General features: G+C 36.8%; 1 protein-coding gene and 1 long non-coding RNA gene across 2 annotated transcripts in view; both read right to left on the reverse strand.

The window, feature by feature from the left end:
- Positions 1-13341, reverse strand: part of LOC131953815 (uncharacterized) — a gene marked incomplete at its 3' end in the record, with an annotated part of 21064 nt that extends 7723 nt beyond the window's left edge. The window contains 11 exon segments of the mRNA XM_059317189.1: positions 569-656; positions 1775-1952; positions 3026-3121; positions 3886-4037; positions 5608-5780; positions 7225-7347; positions 7646-7701; positions 10123-10248; positions 10825-10980; positions 12059-12260; positions 13174-13341. Of these exon segments, the coding sequence (XP_059173172.1) occupies positions 569-656; positions 1775-1952; positions 3026-3121; positions 3886-4037; positions 5608-5780; positions 7225-7347; positions 7646-7701; positions 10123-10248; positions 10825-10980; positions 12059-12260; positions 13174-13225 (1402 nt within the window).
- A 3643-nt stretch (positions 13342-16984) lies between these two features.
- On the reverse strand, positions 16985-19791 carry LOC131953818 (uncharacterized). The gene is made up of 3 exons (XR_009388683.1): positions 19732-19791; positions 18902-18983; positions 16985-17153 (listed from the first exon to the last, which is right to left on the reverse strand). It is a non-coding gene; the product is annotated as an uncharacterized LOC131953818 (long non-coding RNA).
- Positions 19792-20000: the final 209 nt, after the last annotated feature.

Genomic DNA, 20000 nt, shown 5'->3' on the forward strand with positions numbered 1-20000 from the left:
AGATTTTCTTCGCTCCCCCACCCCCGGAGAGATGCCTGGTTGAAACTCTGATGGTGTTGTCAGTCCGCTCAAGCAAACAGCTTTATCTCTGCTACGCCTCTGAACCTTAATCTTACTTTTGCCTTATTTTATCCTTAAGCTCTAGCTATCCGTAACGCTATGAAGGTCGAGGTAATTTTAAACTGGGGGTCCATCTTGTCGGGGATAACTAACAGAGGTTGTGATTTACTGTTCCAGTTGCTACCGAACATTAACTACACATACGAAGACACAATTCACACGAGGCTACCGACCGTTAACTACACGCAAAAGGACACCATTCACATGAGACTATCGACCAAGACACCATTCACATGAGACTATCGACCAAGACACCATTCACATGAGACTATAGACCGATACACCATTCACATGAGACTATCGACCAAGACACCATTCAGATGAGACTATCGACCATGACACCATTCACATGAGACTATCGACCATGACACCATTCACATGAGACTATTGACCATGACACCATTCACATGACACCATTGACCATGACACCATTCACATCTGACCTTACCTTTGCTGTCTTTATTTTCCTCGTCGACAAAACCATCGCAGTCGTTATCGACTTTATCGTTGAGCTGGGGCCTAGTCTTCTGACAAGGCTGGCGAGGAAACACATTAGTTAGCAAGTGTAAGTCTGAACTGGAGGTAAGCATACACTTACATAGTTTGACTGTAGCGAGAGTGGGTGTGTGACACGACCAAAACGATGACATATAACAGAACACCCTGCAAGTTAGAGGAGGTCCAGTCAAGAGGCTGAGTCCACTCAGCTCTATTGGGTACCTGTCTCCAGTCTTTAGGACTAGACAAATAACTGTCGTATACACCAATGTAAAACAAAACTGCATTTAAGCTCTTCGTGTCAAATATTTTGTACAATGAATGTTTTTACTTTCTCGTATATACGAAGTATAGAGAAAGTATTGTAATCGTGCACAAAAATCACTTGAAATTTTAACAATTTTCACCGTATTACACCTCAGTCCTTCATCACATACGAAGTATAGAGGACTTATTTTAATCGGGCAAAAATTATCAATCCAGATTTATCAAAATTAAGAGGTTTTATGCGTAATCCAGTCTGAAAAACTGGGCTTTGCAATTCTGTCCGTATGTCTGTGTGTCTGTCTGTCTGTCCGTGTGTAAACACGATAACTTGAGTACCGTTACAGCTAGGTTGATGACATTTCATATATAAGTATTTTATCAAAATCGTAGTTCCGTATCAACTTTTGAACGATTTTCGATGACCGGAAGTGGTATTTTTTCTACTTTGAATTTTTCATAAGCCTATAACTTGAGTAGTATTTCAGATAGATAAATGAAATTTCACATGTAACTAAAAGATCTAATTCTCTAAGTTCTGTTAAATTTTGAGTAATTTCCGTTGACCGGAAGTACTAATTTACGCTACTTCCGATTTCTCAAAAAAACTAATGTAAATTTTTAATGTATTAATAATATTGCGTACTATTGTGCACTTTTTTATTTGGCGTTCACTTGGTGTGCAATTTTTTTGTTTACGAGATTTTATTCTATTTTTAAAACTTTAAGTATTTAAAATGGTTAAAAAATCATGTCTATAGCCCGAGTTCCCATCCCCTGTTGTTTTATATAAGAATATTCGAGAAAGTTTAGGGGAGATCACTCCCGGTTTATTTACTAGTAATTTTAAATACAAACCTTACAGTAAGGTAAATGTAAGATTTAAACTCACGCCGTATAAGTTCGTGAAAACAAAGCCAGCATAGTGAGGAAACATCACGGTGGCGGAGACTCCGTACACGTAAAGCCCAAAATTGGCAGGGTTCACAGAGTACGCCGTGTGCGTCCCTGGGGTCACCTTCTGTGTAGCCGCCTGCCACCTCGCGCCCTCAACATTTCTCCATGGCAACCTTTGTAAAGACAAGTGAAGAAATGTATTTCAGTTGGTCCATTTTCAGATGTAAGCACTGGAGGTATCTAAATATTTAGATACGTTTGGAATCTAGTCCAGATATTTAGTTTGGACTGGGTGTATCAAGTTCGTATATTTAGATTGGTTTGGAATCTAGTCCAGATATTTAGTTTGGACTGGGTGTATCAAGTTCGTATATTTAGATTGGTTTGGAATCTAGTCCAGATATTTAGTTTGGACTGGGTGTATCAAGTTCGTATATTTAGATTGGTTTGGAATCTAGTCCAGATATTTAGTTTGGACTGGGTGTATCAAGTTCGTATATTTAGATTGGTTTGGAACAGAGGCGTAGCAAGGGGAAGACATATGTCTCCGGATGCCGACCTTAGGGGGGGGGGCGCCAAAGTGGATTGGAAAAACAAATTGCAAGTTTGAGGGGGGTGTAAATCAAAAGTTCGAGGGGGGGGGGGGGTGGTGCAAACTAAAAGTTTGTCCCCGGGCGCCGGGAAGGGTCGCTACGCCTCTGGTTTGGAATCTAGTTCAGATGTTTAGTTTTGACAGGATGTATCAAGTTCAAATGTTTAGATTGGTTGGGAATCTTGTTAAGATATTTAAGTTAGACTGGATGTATCAAGTTCGTATATTTAGATTGGTTTGGAATCTAGTCCAGATATTTAAGGTGGACTGGATGTATTAGATTGGTTTGGAATCTAGTTCAGATATTTAAGTTAGACTGGATGTATCAAGTTCGTATATTTAGATTGGTTTGGAATCTAGTCCAGATATTTAAGGTGGACTGGATGTATTAGTTTGATTTAGAATCTAGTTCAGATATTTAAGTTAGACTGGATGTATCAAGTTCGAATATTTAGATTGGTTTGGAATCTAGTTCAGATATTTAAGTTAGACTGGATGTATTAAGTTCGAATATTTAGATTGGTTTGGAATCTAGTTCAGATATTTAAGTTAGACTGGATGTATTAAGTTCGAATATTTAGATTGGTTTGGAATCTAGTTAGATATTTAAGTTGGACTGGATGTATCAAGTACTAAAGCACGCCAGCCACATACTTTGGCACTACACCGTCAACATTGAGGAAGAAATTGTCCCTGGGTGATACGACGGCAAAGTAATGATGTAGTTCTTGATGTTTGATAGTCACTGTGCTGTTGGTGACAAGATTCAAATAGGTTTAGTACACTCTTACAACTACAGTAACACTTACACACACACACTTACACATTCACACACTTACACATACACACTTACACATACACACACTTACACATACACACTTACACATTCACACACTTACACACACACTTACACACACACTTACAGTCACACACTTACACATTCACTCACTTACACATTCACACACTTACACATTCACACATTTACAAATTCACACACGTACATATTCACACACTTACACATTCACACGCTTACACATTCACACACTTACACATTCACACACGTACACATTCATACGCTTACACATTCACACACTTACACACACCCTTACACATTCACACACTTACACATTCACACACTTACACATTCACACACTTACACATACACATACACACGCTTACACATTCACACACTTACACACACCCTTACACATTCACACACTTACACACACCCTTACACATTCACACACTTACACACTCACACGCTTACACATTCACACACTTACACATTGACACGCTTACACATTCACACCCTTACACACACACTTACACATTCACACACTCACACGTTCACACACTCACACATTCACACACTCACACATCCACACACTTACACATTCACACACTTACACATTCACACACTTACACACACCCTTACACACATATATTGGTGTGTACAATTTATTTCTGTCGCCGAAATTTGCCGCCACGCCTCTGAAAAAAAAAGCTGAACGTACCTCCACACGTACATGGACGTGAAGAGTTCTACTGGCACTATCATGGACAGCCCATACCTCTCGTGTACACCGTGGTACGTACTGGTAAACTCTATGTAGCAGACGACAGGCAGGCTGGCGTTGATCCATTTGCCGACGACTTGGTCTGCCGTCTGTAAATTGTACGCAATCATTCGTTAAATGGGCTGTGATAGTGATGAAAACCAATGTTGCAAAACAATTTCGTTTGCAGTAAATCTACTTTTACTTGACAATTTTCTTGTAGTAGCCTACTGTTCGAAGACATGCAAGAGCTATGTACATAGTTATTCTAATAGTGTGTTTTATAAGTCGCCCTTACGTGTCTACTACGTGATCAGGACACAACAGTGTGTTTTTATGAGTCACCTTTAACAAAAAAGCCAACCTGAACAAACAACCAAATGGACTATGAGGCTGACTTAAAAAACGCAAACTTCCAAAATCATGACGGCAAAACACCCCGGTATGTTTTCGTTAAATCTAAAAAGTTTGATCAGACATAAACCAATTAGATATCTACTCAGAGGCGTAGCGAGGGGGGGGGGGTGTGGTTGCGGACCGCACCTGGTAACACCCTACCTTGCTACGCCACTGTATCTACTTCAAGTAAAATATTAAACACCAAGGCTTAGTAACTTTAATTGTAAGCAATTACATGTCAAAATTCAGTTGTCGTTTTGTTTTGCCGTACACAATTTACAAATATGAAACACATCTTCTGTCAATAAATAGTCTAATGTTTACATTTTCTTTTTATTGGTTGGCTGAAGAATTATGTTGCGATATTTTAATAATTTAAGGATTTCGAATTTCCTACGCTGTATTGTATCCCACAGCTCTAGCGATTAAATTAATTTTGTTTAACTCTCAAACTAAATGAAAGTCGTGTGCGCTACAACACTATGCCATTGTCTCCCTCCCCCCCCCCTACTCACCCACAACGTAGGCTAATTAAAAGCACTGTAGTCTTACTTTATTCACAAGCTATACATATCACACAGTCAGTAGTAGTTACTACACAAACTATACGTATCACAGTCAGTAGTGGTTACTACACAAGCTATACGTATCACTCGAACATATTTTGCTCGTAATATCTACTGAGGAGTACAGTTTTCTTAATTATTATGGCTTTTGATTTTAAAATACACTGGAATAGGTCTAGCGATTCCCCCCCCCCCTCCACGTCTTTGTGTCCATGTAAGTCAAAATCTAGTCCAACCGCTATTTAAGTAGATGACTGTGTAAGTAAAGGGGTCGTCCATAAATGACGTCACATTCGTAGGGGGGAGTGGGGGCTGGGGGGGGGTCCGTAATTATGTGACGGTGTGTGATGAGGGAGAGGGCCGGGTTTCAGATGGTGACGTCACTTTTTTTGCATTATAAAAAAAGCAATGTTAGAAAACGAGTTTTTTTTTCGCGTTTAAGAAAACGGGTTTTAACAAATTGTAATAGGAATTGATCAACATACTCTATGTTCTGATAAGATTTTGGAAAATATCGATGTTTTAAAGAAAATTTAACAGCAATTTTGAAGGGGGTGGGGGTTGTAGACTGAGATGTGACGTCATTTTAGGGGAGGGGTCTGGCTTTTTGTGACGATGTGTGACGGAGGGAAGTGGGGAGAGGTATAAATCGTCAAAATAACGTGACGTCATTTATGGATGACCCCCAAAGACTCCATGCCAACCACCCACTCACCAGGTTGATATACCGCCGTGCTGGGATGTACAGCGACGTGACTGCCTGGTTGGTCTGGATTTTCAAGGTCGTGACCTTTCCACTCAGCGAGAGGAAATACACACAGCAGACGTGTTTATCCAGCATTGGTACCAGGAAGTGCTTACCCGCTGAATTGTCAGACAGAATCATATCTGCGGCAAAAAGGAGGGGGGGGGAGGTAGTATTATAAAAACAATAGAAGACAGGTAGTTCTCCAAACAGTTCAGGTGGGTAGTTTCGCTTTGCCTACAGATGGGGGGAGTATTAAATTATGTTGTTATGAGAGGATAGGTTATACCAAAAACAATCGCTTCTTCAGCCAGAGAAGACTTGATAGAACCAATCATCTTGTCCCAATCACCGATTGTTTTTACCCCCTGACTCATGATGTTTACCTCTGGTATGTACCACGTGACACGACACGTGTCACACAGAAACTGTGATACAGGTTTCTAACCCGAGAAGTTCAACGTAGCAGTAGACACACAAGACAGGTGACACAAGACAGGTGACACAAGACAGGTGACAGACAAGTCAGGTGACACAAGACAGGTGACACTAGCCATGATCAGGGGCGGAACTACAGTACCGCCAGACCCCGCAATGCGGGGGGGGGGGGCATGCCATTTAGGGGTCCACGACCGACCCTAATAGTTTTTATTATAGTTTTAAAAAATCTAATTTTCTTGCAATTTTTGACTTAATGTTTGTTTTGTAAAACGATTACCATAGCTGTGGTTTGATTATCTTTATTCTATAGACACCATCCCCACGCTATTGTATATTCTTCTTCCCTTTCTTTTTAAACCACTGTGAAAGCCAAGTCCTCTCTCTCTTCTACAATTAAACTTAATAAAGATAAGCAAACGTTCAAACCACTTCCATGACTTATTTCCCTTTTTAAATAGTCAAATTGGGGTGCTCATAAGCTCCTTTTAATAGATTTGCACTAAACAAATTAAAAAGCAATTACTTCTCTTACAAAATATTTTTTTCATAAAGTACTTACTAAAGAATGACCTTGTATAAAAAGGAAATGTATTTAAAATTAATAATATAAATACAAAAAAAAATCATAACACCAGACACCATTACTTCTACAAGGATTTCATTTTTTATATTCTTTTGGCCAGATAAATGATTAGAGAACCCATAGCAGATAAAATTAAACTGATTTTCTCTAAGCACCAATACACTTACAAAGATATGTAAACCATGTTACTGTAATTATGTTGTATTCTGCTTCATGGAAAATAAAAGTTAAAAAAAAAAATAATAAAAAAACTAATGCACTTACACATGACATGATGTAGTAATTTGTTTAAATTGAAGAAAAAACTTTTTTTTTTCAAAACTCGAACAGGCCAGCAATGAGTATCCTATTCTCTGTTCGTATTTTGTGTTTTATATATATATATATATATATATATATATATATATATATATATATATATATATATATATATATATATATATATATATATATATATATGGGGGGCCTAAAAATAAAATTTGCGGGGTGGCCATTTTTTTCTAGTTCCGCCACTGGCCATGATAGGTACACTAACTCCAGCACCTGTAGCATTTAATATTTACCCCCAGATATACGCTCCGCGACCTTCCGTCCGACCACCTGGCACACCTTTAACTTCGGCATGACCTCACAATTGCCCGTGATGACGCCGATTGCACGGTTGGATTTGACACGCATCACTGCGACTAAAAGAAAAGATCGGCAAGATGACCTCAACTATAGTAAAACCTGATACGTAACAGAACTCTTACTATAGCAACACATATAACGTAACATGACTGTAGCTATGGCAACGCCTGAAGAATAACATGGCTGTTACTATAGTAACACAAGATAAGTAACATGATTAGCTATAGCCATCTACTGCACTAACATGATTAACTATAGCCATTTACTAGACGTCAGATGATTAACTAAAGCCATTTACTACAACGTATGCTCACTACCAGCAATAAGCCAAGACGCTACTACATCTTCACTTACTTGAGCTTATCACATCATCTACGTACTTGCAGTTTAGTATGGTCCGCGCTTCACCTCTGAATTGGAAGATATACAATGTAAGTACAGGCAAATATAGGGTAGATTAGGACCTAATCTAATTAGCAACCTAATCCTTAGGTTACTAAAAACCTTCAACTAAAATGTTTTAAATTGTATTGGTTATGCTTTTTTGGGTTGGCTTAAGTAGATGAGGATAATATTGCCTGGTGTTATTGTGTTTGAATTATAAGCCGTAAAATAGATAAGACACATGCAATGTTCTGATGATTTCGAATAAAACACTACAGGATACCATGTGATGTTTCAAATAGGGATTTTCCTTGATCGATACATTTTTTAAATTAGTGGCGTCATGTTAAATAGAGGCAGACAGTAGTGCCTCAAGACAACGACACATCAAAAACACACCAATAACACCAATAACACACCAATAACACATCAATAACACATCAATAACACATCAATAACACATCAATAACACATCAATAACACATCAATAACACCAATAACACACCAATAACACATCAATAACACATCAATAACACATCAATAACACATCAATAACACATCAATAACACATCAATAACACATCAATAACACATCAATAACACATCAATAACACATCAATAACACATCAATAACACATCAATAACACATCAATAACACATCAATAACACCAATAACACATCAATAACACATCAATAACTTACAAATAACACCAATAACACACCAATAACACATCAATAACACACCAATAACACATCAATCACACATCAATAACACACCAATAACACCAATAATACACCAATAACACATCAATAACACACCAATAACACATCAATAACACATCAATAACTCATCAATAACACATCAATCACACATTAATAACACACCAATAACACCAATAACACACCAATCACACATTAATAACACATCAATAACACATCAATAACACATCAATAACACATCGATAACACATCAATAACACATCAATCACACATTAATAACACACCAATAACACCAATAACACACCAATCACACATTAATAACACATCAATAACACATCAATAACACATTAATAACACACCAATAACACATCAATAACACCAATAACACACCAATAACACATCAATAACACATAAATAACACATCAATAACACATCAATAACACATCAATAACACACCAATAACACCAATAACACACCAATCACACATTAATAACACATCAATAACACATCAATAACACATCAATAACACATCAATAACACATCAATAACACATCAATAACACATCAATCACACATTAATAACACACCAATAACACCAATAACACACCAATCACACATTAATAACACATCAATAACACATCAATAACACATTAATAACACATCAATAACACCAATAACACACCAATAACACATCAATAACACATCAATAACACATCAATAACACATCAATAACACATCAATAACACACCAATAACACACCAATAACACACCAATAACACATCAATAACACATCAATAACACATCAATAACACATTAATAACACACCAATAACACATCAATAACACCAATAACACACCAATAACACATTAATAACACATCAATAACACATCAATAACACATTTATAACACACCAATAACACATCAATAACACCAATAACACACCAATAACACATCAATAACACATAAATAACACATCAATAACACATCAATAACACATCAATAACACACCAATAACACCAATAACACACCAATCACACATTAATAACACATCAATAACACATCAATAACACATCAATAACACATTAATAACACACCTATAACACATCAATAACACCAATAACACACCAATAACACATTAATAACACATCAATAACACATCAATAACACATTAATAACACACCAATAACACATCAATAACACCAATAACACACCAATCACACATCAATAACACATCAATAACACATCAATAACACATCAATAACACATCAATCACACATTAATAACACACCAATAACACCAATAACACACCAATCACACATTAATAACACATCAATAACACATCAATAACACATTAATAACACATCAATAACACCAATAACACACCAATAACACATCAATAACACATAAATAACACATCAATAACACATCAATAACACATCAATAACACACCAATAACACACCAATAACACACCAATAACACATCAATAACACATCAATAACACATCAATAACACATTAATAACACACCAATAACACATCAATAACACCAATAACACACCAATAACACATCAATAACACATAAATAACACATCAATAACACATCAATAACACACCAATAACACATCAATAACACATCAATAACACATCAAAAATTAACACGTGACATTCCCAATCGCACCCAGTCCACAGATGTATAGTACGGAAAGAAATGTGTCAACCTGTCTGCCTACTTTTGCAATAATATGTCGGCTTGACCTGTGGGGAGCATCGCTTTAAGGGCTGGGACGGTCCGGTCAGCTTGCAGTTCTACACTAGTTAAGTCCGTGGATGCCAGGAAACATAAATATGGCCTGACCCTGCACCAATAGGAAACATTATATATATATATATATATATATATATATATATATATATATATATATATATATATATATATATATATATATATATATATATATATATATATATATATATATATATATATATATATATATATATATATATATATATATATATATATATATATATATATATATATATATATATATATATATATCTATATATATATATATATATGTATATATATATATGTATGTATATATATATGTATGTATATATATATGTATGTATATATATATATATATATATATATATATATATATATATATATATGTATATATATATATATATATATATATATATATATATATATATATATATATATATATATATATATATATATATATATATACATACATATATATATATATATATATATATATATATATATATATATATATATATATATATATATATATCCTATTTATATATGTTTACAGGCAATTATACTATGTATAAATCTACTGGTAAGTGTATACACTTGAGTATGTGTAAGTTTAGGTATAATCATTACTTTGTTCTGGCATGCTTACGTTGTGAAGAGCAAAGTGTAGGCGTTTCCAAAGCTAGAGACAGGGATGGCTGGAAATGCCGCGCCAGAAGTTTTAGACACGGGTAGGTAGACGGTGACACCGAACTTGGCGCTAGACCTGGCCTGCAGGGCTGACCCGCGGGAAGCGTGGCCCATCCTGTCACAAACAGGTCACTTGTGTTATTTACATATATCTTGTGTGGCATACCGAATATTGTGGCTACTTGTATACCGCATGTATAGTTTCCTTTTTACAGACGTGGTATTTGTGTACATACATAGTACTTTTGTTATTACTTTTAACATACAGAACACTTTAGCTTAACATAGTACTTTTGTTTCGTACAAGGTAGGACTAATTTTGAGATTTTTTTTTTTATGAAATGTAGTTTTCTTGAAAAGAAAGTATTTTATTTTGCAAACGAATTAAAACTAAGAAGGAATATACGTTTACATTGACTGAGATATACTTATATTGAAAGTTTGTGGGATGAATATAATAGTGATGTATGAATGGTAACGATTTTCGAATTAAGAACTGATTTCGTATCAAGAATGAGACTTAAAACCTTTTTCCTATTACTATGGTATGTATCTACCCAACCCAAGTAGAAAACAAAACCTACAACCTGTTTCCTATTACTATAATGTGTATCTACCCAACCCTAGTAGAAAACAAAACCTACAACCTGTTTCCTATTACTATAATGTGTATCTACCCAACCCAAGTAGAAAACAAAACCTACAACCTGTTTCCTATTACTATAATGTGTATCTACCCAACCCAAGTAGAAAACTAAACCTACAACCTGTTTCCTATTACTATAATGTGTATCTACCCAACCCAAGTAGAAAACAAAATCTACAACCTGTTTCCTATTACTATAATGTGTATCTACCCAACCCAAGTAGAAAACAAAACCTACAACCTGTTTCCTATTACTATAATGTGTATCTACCCAACCCAAGTAGAAAACAAAACCTACAACCTGTTTCCTATTACTACAATGTGTATCTACCCAACCCAAGTAGAAAACAAAACCTACAACCTGTTTCCTATTACTATAATGTGTATCTACCCAACCCAAGTAGAAAACAAAACCTACAACCTGTTTCCTATTACTATAATGTGTATCTACCCAACACAAGTAGAAAACTAAACCGACAACATGTTTCCTATAACCATTGTAAATCTCCGCCCTCCCTGACGTCCGCTTGACGAAAACCAAACTTACATCATCACCCTGGGTACCGCGTATGTCTCCACCGCCAAGTTTGTCACCAGCAGCTCCGTGGCCCTGAACCCCGGGAGGCGCGGGGCGGAGAGGGTGACGGTGATCTCCTCTGGTTGAAGCGAGTACGCCATCAGCAGCGGCCTGCCCTCCGGCATGAACGGGAACTGCAGCAAGAAGTGAGTACCCAACATAGAGGCCTCGCCTGTTGGAGAGAGACGAGTCTCCACATCGGTGCTTACATGTTGCAGCTATGGCATTATTGCATGGTGGTCGACTGGTGTTACTTACCGATCAGAGTTTCTTCCAGGTATCTCCCCCCCCCCCCCACCCAGAAAAAAGTCTACCGCCTGCCCTCCCCCCCCCCCGAAAGAAATGGAATTTATATAGAAAATATATACTTTTAACAGTGTCCGCCCCCCGGAAATTTTAGTCCGCCCCCCCCTTGAAAGTTTCAAGTGTCCCCCCCCCCCCCTCAGAGAAAAAAGTCTAGGAGAAACACTGTTACCGATCATTATTGTTGACATAAATAAAAACATGGTTTTTTTTAAAATTATTTTACGATCAAAGCGGACTAAAAAAATTGCAATATTGTTGAAAAAAAATGTTTTGAGTTTATGGTTACATTAAAAAAAACAGTGTTATATAATTTCATCACGCCTAATATCTAACCCGAACTAAGACTAAATATTTGACTGATTATCCGGGAACTCAGTCATCAATATTCCGAAACCTGACTTCACAAAAAGCTCTTAGATCTAGATCTAGTAGTTTGTACTCAGAGCAATGCCGATACCATTTTAATAAAATGCATTTTTTTTAAAAATCACGTGACCTAGATCTAGTTCAGCCATTTTTTATTACATTTTGTGTCATAAAATGTAAACAACCAAAATTATTTTTGGCTTTTAAAAAAAATTGTGCTTAGTTCCCGAAAATACTAAAGCATCAAATACATTCAGTCATAGATCTACATTAAGTCCGTCAAAAATCAGTCATGTTGTTATGACTTCGCACCAGAGTTTAAAAATAATTCATACACAATTTCGAGACTATTAGATCTAACTTATTAATTTATTAACAACCACCTCAACTAGCACCCGGTCGTATCAACTTACTTGTGACCAGCTCCATGAGCAGCCATTGCAAAATTAAAATCCAACACCGCATTTGAATTCCATAAAGTACACGCCCACTCCTAAAGCAAGAAAGCAGCTTCGACTCAGTGTGGATGGAATATACGAGATTTAAAACCTTGTTCTAGGTAAGTGTTCCCAGGACGGGGGTGTTAGTGCAAACTGGTAAACTTCCGGTCATTGCACCGATTCGTATAATGAACATCGGTGCGCAAAACAAGCCCATAGTTAAAAATTCAAAACGTGTAGGCCTATACATCGGCTGCATGGTCTTTTTCTTCTTACGTTTTATTTCCACCTTCAGAATTCAGGAACTGTAAAATTATAATCATCAATATCATCATGAATTATCATAAATTATCATCATCATCATCATCATCATCATCATCATCATCATCATCATCATCATCATCATCATCATCATCAACACCATCATCATCATCATCATCATCATCATCATCATCATCATCATCATCATTATCATCATCATTATCATTATCATCATCATCATCATCATCATCATCATCATCATCATCATCATCATCATCATCATCATCATCATCATCATCGTCATCATCATAATCATCGTCATCATCATCATTATCATCATCACTAGGATTCCTTTTGGTGACTTGCAGAAGAAAGGGCTTCAGTCACAGAGGTCCATCACCCATAAAATGAGAATCGAAAGTCGCCTTTTGAAATTTTAAAATAATTAGTACTAAAAGTACGATTTAATTTAAGACAATGCCAGTAGAATTTAACTGGATCAATAACTTGCAGTTGTGTTATAGAGCGTAATGCAACCTACGCCAGTCCAATTTTATTTTAACACGTTTTTATTAACTCAGCTTCGCGTGGATGTGTTTGTTGTTAAAATTGACATCGAAAATTAGCCCACTTCTGATTGTTCTATAGTTCTGAAATTTGGCATGCAGGTTACTTTCGCCTAACAATTTCAGATGCAATCATAAAAACTAGCAATTAGAGACCGTAATTAGCTTAATTTAATTACGCCCCAAGGACCATAAAATTGGGGACATGATTTCTAAAGATACCGACAAGACTGGAGGCCTATAGACACAGTTACTTCGGCCCCAATCGATGTGAGCGCGCTGGCCGTGATCGTATAGTGGTTAGTACTTCGCGTTGTGGCCGCGACAACCCAGGTTCGAATCCTGGTCGCTCAAGATTTTTTTAGTCCGTGTATTTATAAACACTTTTTTAAAAACCACGTTTTTCATGTGTAGCAACGGACTAAAAAGGAGAAAATAAAATACTTAAAAAAAAACTTTTTAAAAAACCACGTTTTTCTTGTGGACTAAAAAGTAGAAAATAACTATTTACATACATTTGATGACAAAAAACGTGGGTCGGGCAGATGGGTCGGGAAATTTGATGGTGAACGTACCCACGTTTTTTGTCATCAAATGTATGTAAATAGTTATTTTCTACTTTTTAGTCCACAAGAAAAACGTGGTTTTTAAAAAAGTTTTTTTTTAAGTATTTTATTTAAAATGTCTTCATCTGAGATTGACACACAAAGTTCTTCCAGGCTTTTCTTCGGGGGGGGGGGGGGGGGCGGGAATCCCTCCGGAGTAAGTCTACCACCCCCATCCCGAACGAAATGAAATATATAAAGAAAATATTTACTTTTAACGGTGTCCGCCCACCACCCCAGAAATTTTAGCTCCCCCCCCCCGGGATAACAAGTTAATTAAAAAAGTCTAGTGACATTTATGCGCAATTTCCTTATGTTATCTAAAAATAGCTCTGACGTATAATGTTGGGGGGCGTTCAAGCTAGAAGAACGATCGGTTTGTAGGTGTTTATGTAATTTTAAAATTTGTGACCGAACGAGAGGATATTTTTGAAAACTTTCTTCGGCAATATTGTTCTAAATTATGGCAAAAATCGATTGGTACATGTTTCAAGTCGCTAAGTGGTCTGGTGGCCGAGATATGGGCCAAAAACTGAATTTTTTCGAGGTTTTTTGGCTTTTCCGGGAAATACATGAAGGAAACCCGGAATTTTTATGGCCTATGCTCATTCTCGTAACTTGCTTAACATAATTGCTTTTGGAACTAGTCATCGATACTGCTTCGTTGAGGAGGAGATACGACTTAAAGCCCGGACACGCATTCATCCATACATTCATTCATTCATCCATCCATTCCCAGAAATGACGAGTTAATAAACGCAATTCTCCAGAATGGAAATTGCGCTAAAAAAAGTCTGGAAGAAACACTGCTGACATATATTACTGGCAGACAATAGACGTTACATGCAAACATAACTGTAGCTTTCTTCCGTTCTTACAAGAAACTTCTTAGCAATGTAATGTAAAAAAAAACCATCGGTAGTTGTTTTATTAAAAAAAGCAAGATGTGTCGTTCACATTATCATACCAACGTTGACATACATTGTTCATGCTGAGATTTCTTACACCATTTCAATCTTTACAGAACAAGGCTACTTGCTATTTCAAGGTAATGGATAAACAGAATTTAAAAATAAAGATTTTTGAAAGAACATAAAAAGTTCTGAACCATAAAATAATTGTGTTCACTTTGATTATACATTCAAAGATACTCTAATACCAAGAGTAATGTATTGTATAATCGTTAACGTGTTAGCGTTTATATATATATATATATATATATATATATATATATATATATATATATATATATATATATATATATATATATATTGTTTTGTTATATTGTAATTTATAGTTTAATGGTGTTGGTTAAATGGATGGTACTACATTTTAGTTACACTAAATAGTAAATTTCCTATTCAAACATTCGGTCTATGGGGCAAGTGAAGTAGAGTTAAACTTTTCGTGTGAACTCGGCTTACTTTCCCTAACGTGTCTTAGGTTGTATCAGAGCTGCGTACCTATCAGAGCTGGGTACCTATCACAGCTGGGTACCTACCAGAGCTGGGTACCTATCAGAGCTGGGTACCTATCAGAGCTGGGTACCTATCACAGCTGGGTACCTATCACAGCTGGGTACCTATCACAGCTGGGTACCTATCACAGCTGGGTACGTATCACAGCTGGGTACCTATCAGAGCTGGGTACCTATCACAGCTGGGTACCTACCAGAGCTGGGTACCTATCAGAGCTGGGTACCTATCACAGCTGGGTACCTATCACAGATGGGTACCTATCACAGCTGGGTACCTATCAGAACTGGGTACCTATCAGAGCTGGGTACCTACCAGAGCTGGGTACCTATCAGAGCTGGTTACCTATCACAGCTGGGTACCTATCACAGCTGGGTACCTATCAGAACTGGGTACCTATCAGCTCTGGGTACCTATCAGAGCTGGGTACCTATCACAGCTGGGTACCTATCACAGCTGGGTACCTATAACAGCTGGGTGCCTATCAGAGCTGGGTGCCTATCACAGCTGGGTACCTATCAGATCTGGGTTGACGCAAAGTAGTTCTACTGACTGGGTCCCGGATTCGAACTCGAAACTTTTGGGTTAGCATTCCTCAGTTCTACCGCTAGTCAAACAATATTATCCCTTTTTCTCCCAGACGATTACACAAAAATGTAAGCCCCTGACACCCAAAACCTTAGAATATATTTAACACTTAATTTTACACGTCAATTAACACGTAACATAGCCCCTAAGCCGATACTTAACACAATACTTTATTCAACTTACACAAATAAACAAAATATAAACAAAAATTACCATAAACATTAAATCAAATTTCAAAAAGTATTTTTTAAATATTTATTTCATATGGAAATATTTCAACACACAGGCAATAATGGCGGATGTTTGCTATTTAGTTAGTTCAGCTACTGGTTGAACTGTTAACTTCTGCTACAGGTTGAACTGTTAACTTCTGCTACTGGTTGAACTGTTAACTTCTGCTACTGGTTGAACTGTTAACTTCTGCTTCTAGTTGGTCTGTTAACAATGTCAATGATCACCTATCAAAAGAAAAAAAAATTGATTGCATACGCTTAGTACTTTTAACTAAAGTAAGAAGTAAAGTTCTCCTTCCAAAACTCGACGGTCTATGCAGCAAGTGAAGTAGAGTTCACCTGTTTGTACCTCAGCATATGAATGGATAGTGTGGTCAGCACTATGCCCAGCCGCCTTTACTTTCCCTAACATGAGTTAGGTACCCATCAGAGCTGAGTTGACTCAGGGTCAATCTACTGGCTTGAACCCGGATTCGAACTCAAGGCTTAAAGGTTAGCTGTCTTGCTCTCTACAACTTGGCCATTCCGTCCCACAATGCTTTTTCTAACCAATTTTAAATACAGTTTTTTTTTAGGTTGCTACATAAAATAAAACGGTAGTGATCTCCCTTGAACTCACTGGTAAATAATTCCGAACAGTTGGGGGTTGGAATGACACCTTTAGTGCTATTGGGCTCTAAAAATACAGAAGTTTGTGTCGAAGCTATTTCAAATCTAGCGATTGATTTAGCAGATTGAATATTTATTTCATTTATTTCTGTGACCTCGGCATGTGAAGAGATACTTAGGTCCAGAGGCGTAGCGACCCTTCCCGGCGCCCGGGGACAAACTTTCAATTTGGCGCCCCCCTCTGGAGCAAATTTTCAATTTGTACCCCCCCCCCCCCACCCTTAAACTTTCGTTTTGCAAAACCCCCCCACCCCCTCTTCCTATTTATAATGTAAAAATGCAGCTAAAATGACATTTAAATTTGTTTTTACAACCCATTTTGGCGCTCCCTAAGGTCGGCGCCCGGGGACATATGTACCCCCTGCCCACCCCCATCGCTACGCCTCTGCTTAGGTCTGCATTCTGCCATAGACGCTAATACGTTTCTTTAACATGAGTCACCACCCATCAAAACTGGGTGGACTCAGGGGCGTCCAACATACCCGAACCTGAACTCTAGGCCCTCGGGTAAAGGACTACACCATCACTTGTTTACCTGCAGCGTGGTTATAACTGGCTTGCGTTGACGTTACATGGTATGTAGTTTATGTATGTTACATAGTTATAACTCGCTTGCATTGACGTTACATGGTATGTAGTTTATGTGTGTTACATAGTTATAACTCGCTTGCATTGACGTTACATGGTATGTAGTTTATGTGTGTTACATAGTTATAACTCGCTTGCGTTTACGTTACATGGTATGTAGTTTATGTGTGTTACATAGTTATAACTCGCTTGCATTTACGTTACATGGTATGTAGTTTATGTGTGTTACATAGTTATAACTCGCTTGCATTTACGTTACATGGTATGTAGTTTATGTGTGTTACATAGTTATAACTCGCTTGCATTTACGTTACATGGTATGTAGTTTATGTGTGTTACATAGTTATAACTCGCTTGCATTTACGTTACATGGTATGTAGTTTATGTGTGTTACATGGTATGTAGTTTATGTGTGTTACATGGTATGTAGTTTATGTGTGTTACATGGTATGTAGTTTATGTGTGTTACATGGTATGTAGTTTATTTGTGTTACATGGTATGTAGTTTATGTGTGTTACATGGTATGTAGTTTATGTGTGTTACATGGTATGTAGTTTATGTGTGTTACATGGTATGTAGTTTATGTGTGTTACATGGTATGTAGTTTATGTGTGTTACATGGTATGTAGTTTATGTGTGTTACATGGTATGTAGTTTATGTGTGTTACATGGTATGTAGTTTATGTGTGTTACATATGTCTGCAGGGCTAGGTACCTTTTGCTGATGTTATGTGACTATTTCTCACTGTGTAGAGTCAAGGCAAGGGTGATCAATACACACACCATCAGTTGCCAACCTAAAAAACACCAGTTCGTTCATTTTGTTAATTGACACAGCTAAATGCGAATGGCATACATCGGTGTTGTGTGTACACAGGTCAGCAATAATCAAATATGGTTTACACATCGGATACACATCTGAATTGTTAAACATAGGATACTCATCTGAATTGTTACACTATGGATACTCATCTGAATTGTTACACTACGGATATATATCTGAATTGTTACACATAGGATACACATCTGAATTGTTAAAATTCGGATACACGTCTGATTTGTCATAAATTATATGTCAGTGCTATAGCTATCTGACTGACAGGTCATCTTAGTGTCAGGGTAAAGTAGAGTTTTACTTTCAGACCTAATGATCCAGAGGGCAGAAGAAGTAGAGTTTATGTGTTTCTTCACCCTGATATATGAAGGGACCGTGTCGTCAGAAGTAAGCCCAGCCACCTCTAGTTTCCCAAACACGAGTAAGATACCCTTCAGAATCCCGCAGCGTCGAGTCCTGCCCGACATCCGAACCCGAGACCTTCTTGCTAGAAGACGAATGCTCTGCAATTCGACCCCGCCGTCCCAGCTAGTGTCACAAAAACTAATACAAAGTATTTAGATACAAGTAATCTGATATCATAGCTGTTGTTATTCGGAAGCTTACAATGTTCTTTGTCATATACTATTCAAATATATACAGTGTCGCATACTATTGATTACAAAACGTAACAGTGTGATGCAGTATGCAGCTTAATAAAATCTACGTACCGGTTACCGTGTGTTGAACTTGTATGGCGCCATTAAAGATACGTTCCACAAACCTTGAGGCTGATCAGTCATAAAAAATTGTATCAATAAAAGTTATACCTACAGTGACACATTCATAATTGTGTAATAGCATGTAATGAATCGTGTATAAAAAATTATAATTGTATAATAGCATGTAAACAATCGTGTATAAAAAATTATAATTGTATAATAGCATGTAAACAATCGTGTATAAAAAATTATAATTGTATAATAGCATGTAAACAATC

The sequence above is a fragment of the Physella acuta genome, unplaced genomic scaffold (assembly GCF_028476545.2).
Source record: "Physella acuta isolate Inbredline_101_S28 unplaced genomic scaffold, ASM2847654v3 ptg000956l, whole genome shotgun sequence".
Taxonomy (NCBI): domain Eukaryota; kingdom Metazoa; phylum Mollusca; class Gastropoda; family Physidae; genus Physella; species Physella acuta.